The sequence below is a fragment of the Cygnus atratus genome, chromosome 11 (assembly GCF_013377495.2).
Source record: "Cygnus atratus isolate AKBS03 ecotype Queensland, Australia chromosome 11, CAtr_DNAZoo_HiC_assembly, whole genome shotgun sequence".
NCBI lineage: Eukaryota > Metazoa > Chordata > Aves > Anseriformes > Anatidae > Cygnus > Cygnus atratus.
In genome coordinates, this window is record NC_066372.1 from 20,286,247 (window position 1) to 20,298,821 (window position 12,575).

At 40.3% G+C, this 12,575-nt stretch overlaps 1 protein-coding gene across 1 annotated transcript; it reads left to right on the forward strand.

Moving 5' to 3' along the window:
* The first annotated feature begins 3,306 nt into the window (after positions 1-3,306).
* On the forward strand, positions 3,307-5,891 carry C11H15orf61 (chromosome 11 C15orf61 homolog). Its single transcript, XM_035569426.2, has 2 exons — positions 3,307-3,698; positions 5,157-5,891. The coding sequence occupies exons 1-2, from the start codon at positions 3,368-3,370 to the stop codon at positions 5,282-5,284; spliced, it is 459 nt and encodes a 152-aa protein (XP_035425319.1). The 5' UTR covers positions 3,307-3,367; the 3' UTR covers positions 5,285-5,891.
* Positions 5,892-12,575: the final 6,684 nt, after the last annotated feature.

Below are 12,575 nucleotides of genomic sequence, written 5' to 3' on the forward strand. Positions count from 1 at the left end.
TCAGTGGATACTGTTGTCCCAAGCACAGCAAGTTCCTTACTTCCCAAAAGCAAGCGGCTTACTTCCCCAAAATCTCAGGCGATACCTATTTTTAAGACAAGTCACAAATGTGACAAAGCAGATCAGTGTCTGATTTTTCCAATGCCTCTCTGAGTCTTTGATCCATTAGTTTCATATATAATCTTTTGTGAACCTTTTTTTACTTTAGTCACAGAAATAATTCATTGCAGATGAGAATGTTTGCAGAAATGCTGATCCATGTTTCAAATAAAAATCTTAAGTATTTTTGTTTAATTATTGTTTGTTCGTTCTTGTTCCTTTCTGACGCCATCTCAATATTGTTGTTTGTTTTTTCTACAGAAATTTTACACAGGTTTTTCTAATGTGAAATTTAGCCAATGAACAAACTTCCTAGAAGTCTTTATGGTTAGAAATGAAAGTCTTATGGTTAGAAATGAAAGTCTTTTTGGCTGTGGGAGGTACAACAATGATGTCTCACTTGCCAAGAAAATAATATGCCAAAAAGCATAGTGTAATTGTTCACTAGTTCTTCCACTAAGATGAGTTATATTTGTCCTCTGTTTTTCTTTGAGGGGCTACAGACAAGCATGTTGTTCTGACCTTTTCCTCGCTGCATTTATAATATACTCACTCCTATTTTAGTGCCGAGAAACTATTTCAGGAATTCTCACCTAGCTTCAAATCCAAGCTCTATTAATGTCCCAGTTTCTTCAATAAAAAAGCAGTATCCTGGGGGAGGAGGAGGCATACGAGAAGATGGCAGTATCAGCCCAGGAGTCAGCTAGTTTCCTAAGGGTTAAGGAAAATTAAGCCTTGATCCAAGCCAGAACAACATAAGGTCTGAGAGGCTCATTAGTTCACTGGCACTTAATAGACTGCAGTGTCCTAGGAGTAAATGAAACCTGCACTTCCTTATGTCTTTGTTCTGTTCTGACAAAAGAAAACTGTACCTGTTTTTGCAGAGAACAAGTGATCTGAAAGTTCCCATGGTGAGAGAGATTTCTCAGTATGTGCAAAGTGTGAAATGTATTTTGAGGAAAAAGTTTTTAATTACTATTAACACTTCTGAGCGTTGAGCTGATGGAAGGATTGAAACTGCTTTACAGTCTCTCACATTCAACTCCCATGCTGCTGGTGCCAAAAATGTATTTTTTTTTTAGCAATACAGCAGCTATAAACTGAAATTATAATCTTCCCAAAAAAGTCAGAAATAGAGTTACGATTCTCATGTTAAAATTAGTGGATTATTTATTCCCACTCACTAAAAGAATAACAGTTCTTGAACTGTAGCTGGAATTTTAGCACTATTCAGAACATGATCTAGACAGGGAAGAAACAAAGCAAGTGGGAAATGTGGGAATCAAAAGAAAAAGGTGGCCCAGGTGTGTCAGCTTACCAGAAATTGCCAGAGAATTCTGCAGCTAATGACAGCAAAGACCCAGGCTGATTCCCCAGCTGCTAGGGGTGGAGGAATGCTTGTGGAATTACATGAGGGGAAGTGGAGGTTGGCATCAACTGCAGGAGACAGACAATTAAAATAAAGGTTTTGTGCTTTTGATGGGCCAGGGCTGCAAATGAAGGCATGCATTCAGCTGATAGCATTTCACGGATCACAAAGAATATTTTAAAATATACGCATTAACCATGTTTTTGCAAGAATTGACAGAGTCTGTAGCCTACGGACTACCCATTTGAGGTTGTTCTCCCCATTTTGTTGCCATCTGATGCTACAAGTGCTTAGAATCCTGTTGGTGCCTAGATGTTTACCCACACAGCTTCTCAGGCACCTAAGCTTGTTCAAGACTAGAAGAGGCCTCCAGGCAAAACGCACCAAGGGCCAACCTACCCATTTCAGTGTCCTTAGCTACATCAAGTCATATTACCTCTGTGTGCAGGGCTATGAGCTGTTTAGGGTGCTGTGGTCCTGTCCTGTAGATTGTCACTCTGATCTTAGACACCGCCGCAGTGCGTGTCATGGCAATCGTATTTTTGTGGCTCCTGCTGTTGGCCTTGACAGTATTGATAGCTTGGCTGCTGTCGGCTATTTTGCAGTGTGCTTGGGAATACTCTTGCTCTTTCACGTAGAGGCCCTGCCTCTTAACATTGACCCTGCAAACATTTCTGGAGCTAGTGAGAGCACCTACATAGCAGAGGAATACAACACACAGATCTTTTCTAACATCCCAGGCTCTAGCATCTCTGAAGTATTTTGCATTAAACATTAACTGGAGTTGATACTGGACACTAGGTCTGCATTTGGATATTTGGGTTTAAAAATGCTTCCCCCCTCAAAAAAAAAGGGGGGGTGGTGGAAGGGGGAAGGGTCACTGAGCCCAAGTTTCCACAATAGGATGTTTGGTCTTGATTCTTGCATACTTTTTAGGCATGCAGCGTTTTGCTATGCATTTGTAAATATTGAAGCTACCTCCTCCCATCTGCAGTACACGTTGTGTAAGTAAAAACGCAATTACATTCTGTTAACCAGTGAAAGGTTCTGCTGCCAGAGGCTGAAGAATTTTTCCCTTCTTCATTCACACTTAACAGAGAGCAACACCAAGTTAATTGCAAACTACTGTGAAATAAATACTTCTTTAAACCAAAATAATTGTGATATGTTCACTTTATAGGCAACGTATACTTACTGGAGGTAATTTTGACCATTCAATATAATAGCAGGATGTAATGCATTAGTTCTGCCCTTCACCTCAGTGAACCACAGTATCAGACTGCACCTTCTTTTCTCTCCTCAGTCACTGTTGCCACTAATAAAGGAAGATATTAAAGCTAACTATATGCTCTATTAATTATACGAAGATGAACTTGAGTCAAATTTGTTACTGACAATGATTAATAATTACTGGTTCTACACACATGTAGTACATTATAGTAAATAAACAGGGTACATCGTTGGGTAGTAACTGATTAATTAGCACATTCATACTACATAGCTCAATGGCTTAAGATCGCTGAGTTTGAGATATTACTTGCAATTACTAAAAGGAAAAATCTGTCCCTGCTTCCCAGTTTATTCTGTATGATTTTTTTTTCCTCAAACAGAATGCGCAGTGCTTCAACCCCCAGACTTTTATTCGGATAAACCACACAACGGGACACGGGCTGCGGATTTCAAACACTTCGAAGGAGTCTGGGGCAGCGCAGGCTCCCGTCAGCCGGCTTCGAGGGGCTGCAGCGGCCCGGGCAGGCAGTGCCGGGCGCTCTCCTCCTTCCTCCTCCTCGGTCCCCTCAGCCGCCACCGCCTCCGCCCGCCCAGCGGCGAGGCGCTGCGCGCAGGCGCGGCAGGGAAGGGAAGGGAAGGGAAGGGAAGGGGGTTTGGGGGCGCCGCGGGATGCGGGCGCTGAGGTGGCTGCACGAGGCGGCCGTGGGGGCGCTGCTGTGGCGGGGGGCGGCCCCGCCGCGCCCGCCCGCCTCGGAGGTGCTGAGCCAGCACCTGCGGCAGCGCGGCCTGCCCCACTGGACCTCGTTCTGCGTCAAGTACAGCGCGGTGCGCAACGACCAGTTCGGCCTCTCGCACTTCAACTGGCGGGTGGACGGCGCCAACTACCTCGTGCTGCGCACCGGCTGCTTCCCCTTCGTCAAGTACCACTGCTCCCGCGCCGCCCCGCAGGACCTGGCGCTGCAGAACGCCGCCTTCACCGCCCTCAAGGTCCTCAACGCCGGTGAGTCGCGCCGCGGGACCGGCGGCCTCCCCTCGGCTCCCCGTGAGGGGTAGGGGTAGGGAGCGGGGCCGGGGCGCCCCCCTGGGGCCGAGGGGAACGGGACGGGGCCCGGTGGCGGAGCCGCTCCGCACCTCAGGCGGCCCGGGGGGAGCCGGCGCGGGGAGAAGGGGAACGGAGCCGCCTTCAGCCCGGCTGGAGCGGGTCGGGTCAGTCGGTGCCGGTCGCCTCGGCCCCGAAAAGCCGCGTTGTGGGACCGCGGGTGGAGCCCTGAGCTCGGCTGAAGAGAAGCGGTTCAGGCCTGAGGGGGTGCCCGGTGAGCCCCGGCGGTCGGACAGGGTCGGTCCTAACGGGCTGCTGCAGGACGAGCCCTGGTAGGGACAGCTGCTGCATCGACGGTAATCTAAAAGTCGGTGTAGGTATGCTTTGAAATGTTACTCTTCAAAACCTAGCCAGCGGATATAGTTCTTCATGCCGCTGGCGCTGCCAGCGCTTAACTTTCCATCAGTTTTTTCTTTTCATGTTTCATTTAAAAGTAAATTGTTCTTCACAAGTCTTCAGTGATCTACTGCTTGTAAGGTCTGCTAGCCCTCATTCTCTGATCCTTCTAGTCTTAGTGAGAAAATGTAACCATGGAAATTGATTTTATTCAATAAGAACTTTTAATATGATTTTATCTTCCCCTCCCTGCAGTCAGACCTTTTATCTGCTCTCTTGTAGCTACCATGTGTGTTTAAATAATTAGCAAGTGTGACTAAAAAGTCAACTCACCACCCTCTTTTGAGAATCTAGCTTTAGCATTTAGGTAACTAAACACCTTAAATTGTTTCTGTCCCTTACTGAATTCAGGGCCTAAACCCAACTCCAGTTATCTTCTTCTGTCTGCTCTGTGGTAGTTGGATAATTCAGCTAAAAATGTGCTAAAAATGATGGCACTTTTTGCGTATCCACCTTTCTGCTCATTTTGGTTTTGCTGGAGCCAGTAGTCTCGACTACTGACCTCATTTTTCCCCAGAGCCGCTTCATGTTGATCTATGAAGTCGCTGCCTGTTTTCCTTCCTACTTCTGCCCCAATCCACAGTGAAATTGGGAGTTAGCGACTAAGTGGATGTCAAGAGTTCATGTTTGAGTGTCTGGATTTTTTTTAAATTAGCAGGAATCAAACTGGATACATGATCATGTTTCACTTCTTTCATCCCATTTTCTTTTTGCATTAATTCTTGTGCACTGCTGCTCTTCTTCAGCTGCTTTCTGATTCTTGTGTGTTTGATAGGCAAGAAGCATAGCATGTACTGATACCTACTTGTAAGCATTTCAGTAAAGGCAAAATCTTAAGGCACCTTAATACGCATGTTTTTCCTCTATTTTCATTTCTGAACCATTATTCCTTACTGTTAATAGGCAGGTTTAATTTTCCTGGCTTCTTATCTTTGTGTGTAACGTGTTTTTGTTTTTTCTTAGGCATCCCAACTTTACTATATGGAATTGGCTCCTGGTTCTTTGTCAGTGTCACAGAGACTGTTCATACGAGTCATGGCCCAGTTACTATTTATTTTCTAAATAAAGAAGATGAAGGCGCAATGTACTGAAATCATGCCCTCAAGTACCTGTCATTTGGTGGGTTTTCATGTTACTGCTGCTACAAATGCCTACTCCCTGTGACTAAAAGAGAACTGAAGGCAATTCTTTTTTTTTTTTTTTTTTTTTGCTGTGTATTCTTTTATTTAACGTGTTGTCCTCAGGAAGCTTCATGGAATTTTTTGGTCATAAGAGGTTTATTTTTGTAGAGGTTATTAAAGTTGAAAAAGTAGAAGCCTCAGGAAAAGAACTAATATTTCTAAGGGTGTTATAATTTATATAAGTCGGTGACTAGAACTGTTGAACAAGCTTCTGATAATTTAAAAAAGATAAGTGTGCCAACATATAGGACTGAATTGTAGTGTGTGGGCAAGGAAACTGTGACTATCAGACTTCTCAGAATGTCTCTGAAAACGCTAAGCTGCTCAGATTTAGACTGACTAGATGTTTTGTAATACATTAATTGTCATATTTGCAAGAATGTTTGAATGAATCCATGGCACTGACTTCTTCACAACTGCCCAGAAGGCTTTTTGGAAAAGTATGCCCAAGAAGTTAAAAATGGCTGCTTGTATCTCATTTCTTCAAATGATATTTAAATAAAATATCTAAAATACATTTTATGGTTGTTTTTTTTTTTTTTACAATTTATTTGAATTCCAAATATCTTCATTATGTTGTTTGTCTTTTGTTTGCTTTATAGGTAAGTAACAAGACTAAAGATTTAGTCCCCTACACTAACTTAAAATTTGCTGATTTTCTTTTAAAATAATATGAATGAAAAGGATACTACCCTCATTACCATCTGAAACAATTGATTTCTTTAGCTGTAGTTGAGAGCAGGCAAATACAGTGATGGAAAGATGTAAACTCAGCTGGAAGCCTAGGGAGAGAAAAAGCTTTAGGGAATTATTTGGATAGTGGAAAATATGGAATTATTAGATGATAAGCTCAAACAACAAAAACACCTGTATGGGATGTGTTACTGTTGCTTAGTTTTAATGTCAGCAAATAATGCTGTCTGTTCTAAATCCCAAGTCTGGTGATGTAAGTTGATTATACCAATTTTCATAAGTAGGAAGATAAATGTAAAATGAGTAGGTACTGTTTTTGGAGGGTAATCACTATTCCTAAAAAAATTATCAAGCTACAGTATAATGTAATTTAAATACTTTTTTTTACTTAATTCCAGATAATGGAACTGTTTCCCGCTTAATGAAGCAATACGGTTTTCTAAAAGCAACACTAAATAATGCTTTAATCAGAGAAACGTTTACGCTATTATATTTAATTTTGGCCAATATTCTTGATACAAGTTAAATGGGTCTCACAGATGAAGATACAGTATTATAAGAAGCCTCATTAATAATAAAAATGACTTAGTGTTATTCTAGAACTGATTTTCACTGTATTGGATAAAGTTAAATAACTGCAGCTCATAAGTTTAAAGTCAAATACTGCTCATTCATTGCTGTGGATCTCGTCAATATCTTGCTGTAAAGGTTTAGTCTCAACGCGAGATTGATAAAATGGTTTTTAATTACCAGACTATAAATACAGCTCTTCATTGGAGTTGCACCTCCACTCACTGCAGCTTGTTTGATTTCTGATAATGTGTACTGCTGACTTTGCTTACCTGTTTTTCGATAAATGCAGGCAACGTGACTCCTTGTCCATACGGTGATGGGCAAGCCTCCTTAGAGAACATCTTTGACAAACTACCCTATTGATTACTGCAATTCTGTGCTGCTTGCAGTATTAAATAGAGACTTGATTTCTTGTTCAATGATCTCACTGTGTAACAATTAAGCAAATGTAATATTTTCTTGTATTACATGAAAATCAATAGACCTCTTGCTCTTATGAAGCTGATCATGCTAAAGGATGAACTGGAAGATGTCTGAGGGCAGAGTGCAAATACAGTCGTTCATTTGTTTCGTTAAGGCTTGCATGCGACCTGCTACAGTACATAAAATGGAAAATAGGCCATTTTTAAGGGGTAACAGAAGTTATTAAATCATAATGAAACCATTCTCAAATACGAGTATCAACCTCCTTCCTTGCCTTTAAACAAAGGTAAAATACTTCATCTCATTCTCTTAGCTATAAATGGTGGCTACTTAGCTTTGGCCCGAATGCAGGATGGAAACGTTGATGGCCAAGCAGGCTCATAGCATCTTGTCCGAAACATCTCTGTAAGGTTCTGGGGGATGTGGGAATGGTAAGCAAGGATGAGCGTGCAGTAGTCCTGTGATGGCTCAGCTGAACCCTTGCTCTTTTGGCTTTCTAATCCTCATTGCTGTAAGCTCTTGCCTTGGAGCTGTCAAGATGGTGCAGTTTGAGGAGAACAGGCTCTTCTGTTGCAGGGAAGTCCAAGTGTTTGACCTGAAGGATGTCTCTAAAGCGGGCTTTAAGGATGAGCTTCTAGCAGTTTAATTGTTCAGAGATGGATTTGTTTGTGTGGGTAACACCTACCTGCATTCTCTTGCCTATGAGGTCCTTCGGGGTTGTCCTGTAACCCCATGGCTTCAAGAGGCAAACTTACAGGGAACCAGTCTTTAATTCCTCTGGTCCAGAATAGTTTACTTGTAGTCATTTTACTTAGCAAGTTCCTTTTTCTATGCATTATACTATGCATATGTTGTGCACGCAGCATACGCTTCTGTTGACAAATTTTTGTATAGATGATTGAGTTACCAAGTGACCCTTCTAACTTCTTGTGGATTTCATCTGCTCCGTTTCCTTTGAAACAAAGTGCAGCTTATCTTGTAACTCGTGCCTTAATTATCTCTCTATGCTGTATTCAAGGATGATGTTTAAATGAGCGAGAGATGACATAAAAAGGCAGAGAGCTTTGTTTCACCTCCCTTAACAACTGCTTGGGATAACTGAAACCTTACTCGCAACCCAGAGGATCAGGTAGCTACTTCTTGTAGCAGTCTTTTTAAACAGTAATGACTACTGGGGGCATCTTAGCCTAAACGAGTGCTTAGCATTACATCTTACCTAGGTCAATGGTCTCAGGTATCCAAGTTAAACTGTGTTACTGTAAATTAATGGAAAATGTAACTGCGCTTTGCTGAAAGATCAATGTCCAATAAAGGCTGCACAATCAAATCTTGTTGCAATGATTGAGGTCCTTAATTGCCTTTCAAAGATAAGGTGGTAATCAACATAGGTTTAACTGATCTTTTTTACCAGTTCAATTACATGCTAATGACTACAGCCAAGTCAGGATCTTTAACTACTTATACTTATTAAATCTTATGTTTGTAGTGAAAAATTACTTAAGCCACACAATCGATAAAGCCCAGGTCTTAATTACTATATTTCACTTTTATACCTTTTTGTATGTTTGACAAATGTTTCACTAGAGACTGTGTAGCGCTAATGATAGTACCCCAAGAAATACAGTTTTCTGTTATTGTCTGCTTCTCCAAACCGTGTCAAGATGTGGGTGTTCTCATGGTGGTTTCAACAACATCTTGTGACTAGTAATGCAATTTACATTCTAGGCAGCTCATGGTACTTAAATACCATTTTTTATGAATAATAACACTGCTTTTATCGCTAGAAGTTGTACTACCTGATAACCTTCCAGTGGACACAATTTTAACTTGAAGTTCTTAGCTTTTTTCCATTGTAGATGAATAGTAGACTTAGGTACATCTGCACCGAAGTACAGATGGATGTTCCCAGCTGTTTCTGGTTAGTACTTCACATTGCCTCAAATATAAGTCACTGTGTCCCTTCCTCTGCATCGCCCTCCTTTCCATGGAGTACTACACGGTGCTTTTCTCCAGGAACCTGGAGCCACCGCCTTTCTTTGGGTTACGCAGCAGTTGGATCCCTCCACAACTTACTTTGTGGCTGAAATGCTGTTAACTCCGAGTGCATAGAATATTTTTTCTTTATTTTTGGCTATTTGTGCTTACTCTCAAACGTACGCTGTGAATGCTGAAAATCCTGAAAAATGCAGCAATAAACTTAGCCTGAATTTGAGTCAATTGTTTGAGAGAAACCATCGGTTGTTTCTGAGCTTTATGTGAAAGTGCAGTAACCAGCTCATTTCCTTACTGAAAACAGCTCTAATTGCAGCAGGAAGGCAGGTGAATTGCTCGTCAACAGAGAGGCTCCCCCCCACCCCTCCCCAACTCTTGTGTAATTGCTGAGACTTGAGAGGCTGGAGAAGGGAAGGTGAGCAATGGTTTTAGTACTTCTGGAGCCTGCAGGAAAATGGGGCGGAGGAGACATTTTCTGACAAATGGACTGAGCAAATGAGACTGAGCAAGAACTGCTTCAGTGGAATAAAAGGAATGGAGTGGTTTTTGGATGGGAAAGGATGGATTTGGTAGGAAAGATGTCTAGAATGTGACTGAGAGTAAGCAAAATGTGTCAGGTTTTAAATTGCTTGCCTCATCCTAATCCTGTTGAGATGTAAGTGTTCTCAAACCTGCTGACATTCCTTCCAGTACTAACACGTTCTGGAAAAGGAGAACAGGAATCCAGAGTTTGTTCTTCCAGCATTCAAAAGAGAAGCATTACTGCGTTTTGTCACAGGCCTTATTGTTTGTGACAACTTAAAATCGATGGAACAGGATTTATTGGAATCATTTTGTAGGCAAGAAAAATGAAGAAAAGTTTGAATTGACTAAATAGTCACCTTTGAGAAGCTAGCAGCAATATAAACACCCTTGCTGTCTAAATCTCTTTGCAAACCATAATTGTAGATCTCCCTGATGTATGTTTTTCTTGAAAGAAACGTAGGAATTTCTTAATAGTTGAGTGCCCTTAGGCTTCTGATTTACACCAACTTTGCCAGAAACAAAGGAGATTCTGTTCATATATTATTTACTTCAGCCATTTAAATTAAATTGGCTTTGCTGTAACTCCTTAATCATGTTTGCTACAGAAAAGTAAGTTGTCTTGGCATTATTCTGAAATACACAGTTACAGAAGTGGATGACATGTTACGCGTTCTTGGGCTACTTCATTCAGCTGAAATGTGCCAACAAAAAGTGGCAATTTAGGAGTTGCAGGAAGGGGAATGTAAAATAGTAATTATCGCTAATACATTCCAAGTTTAGTTAAAAGATTTTTTGGTTTCTAGAAAAGAATAAGATGGTATTACTGTGTTTGCAATTAAGTCTTTTAAATAAAGCGTGTGTGCAGTGGAACACCAAAATTTGCATTAATGATTGGGAAACTCAGTGTAAATTATTGACCTTTGTGAATTAGTAAGTGAATAAGCGCAGCCGAAATAAAGAAGGCTCATGTATCACAAAATATTTATTACTCGTAGATGAGTGTAGTTTGACCTTAATTATTTATGCTAATACATCATAATGTTCTAGTAAATGCACTGCAATACGTTCTTAGAAAGAAATACAGTCTACATAATGAGAGCTTTCTGCAGCGCTGTGAGAGGTCACGATTTTTGTCTGTGTTCAAGAACCCATCCAGATTATTAACATTTGCAATGAGGCGGTTGTCTTGCAGAAAAGCCAAATATACATTTATTCAGCATTTAGAAAATAGAGAGGAAGCCACTAGATTTGAGATGATGGAGTACTTTGTGTTATACTTAAGACAGTTTGGATGCATTATGGTTGCTATTTGCTTGGTAAGGCAGAATATGTATGGCTTAGATTTTAACAGCAATTGCATCACTTTAAGCACAGTTTATGAGCCCTGTACTAGTTCATTATAAAACTAATTTATTACTTGCGATGATATTAATAACCCTAATAGAGTTAAAACTGTAAAACATAATTCAAAGCAGTCCTTTGGACAACAAGTCTGAGGAAACTTTCAATTTTAAAATGCAAATTTCGAAATAGACTGCTTCTAAAGGACACTTGAAATTTCTGAATAAACTTACAACTATTGCAAAGTCAAATCTACTTCTTAGAAGAAGAAATGCCATTAGATACAATTGTTATACGCTTAGTGATTCATGGGCCTGGTTATACACATGCTTTGTGATGTATGAATTATTTAGTAAGAAAAATCACAATAATTTTGTTGTTACTCAAGAATTTATAGGTTGACAGAAACAATTATACAGACCCTGAAGCTGGTCTGGTGAAGTACAGTAATATCATTAACTATACACAGCCATTTTTGCTCAGTCCAAGTGGTCGAGTTTGTGCTGCAGTGTTTCAGTAATTGTGCATCATATCTAGCGTTTAAACAATATTAATTTTATTATGCATGAAACATGCCTGTATTCTTTATTTTAAGATATGTTCATAATTTCAAGCAAGAGCTGTAAACATCAAATTTATGGCTTTGGGTTTTTTTCAACTCAAGATGAATTTATGATGAGAAAGAGTTTTAATAGATCTATTTAAGGCTGGATTCTGCTCCCACTGAATTGAAAATAAGATGAATTCATGTCCTGAGTTTTGATTCGCAAACAGCCCTTTGCCTCTCAGTGGCACTGATTTGTGTCTGGAGGCTCTGAGCACTGAGTTTCTGCCTGTTTAAACCCCTGCAAAATGACTGAGGAGCAGTGGGAAGGCCTGGAAGGAAGGCAGCTGGTTTTCTGCAAGTTTTCAGAGCAGGTTTTAAGGGATCTTGATCTATACTTGTAGTTGTCAAGGTGGTACACTTGGGTGATACTCTCCTGGGAGATGCATTCTGAGAGAAGAAAGACTGGACACTTGACCTACTCTTTTCATAAACCTAAGGGAATTCCAGTTGCTGCACTTCTACGCTTGCTGGCAATATGAAGACGTGAGAAGGAAAAAATGAATTTCACTGTGGTATGTTACTTCAGCCACATAGAATGTTATGTAGATTTATATATTAATTTATTATTTATTTATTTATTTGGGGGAAAAAATGTATGCTACTAAAGGAATGACCAGGTGCCGTTTATTTATTTATTTATTTAGGAAATGAGGAGCTTCTCATTTCTTATATATAATAGCAATTAGAAATAATACAGGAAGGAATCAGAGGTGATAAATTTGGTAAACCAAGGACTAGCATTTAGATTCTGCTTCCTGTGAACCTGTTTTATATACTGTATATGAATTACATGTAATTATAGTACAGTAGTGCTAATGCAGTATACCAAAATATTTTTTATAGTTAAAATGTTGAGTAACTTTTAGCATGTGTTGCTAACAAATGTTAACCATTTAGTATGTTACGTGGTAAATGCACGTTGTTCCTGCATCATAACCTGGCAAATTCTGGTGGTACTGAGGTTAAAGTTTTCCAGAGATGCACAGTAGGAGCTATAACAAAAACGTGGGACGTCCTGACTCTGCCTTATGCTCAGCTTCCTTTGTG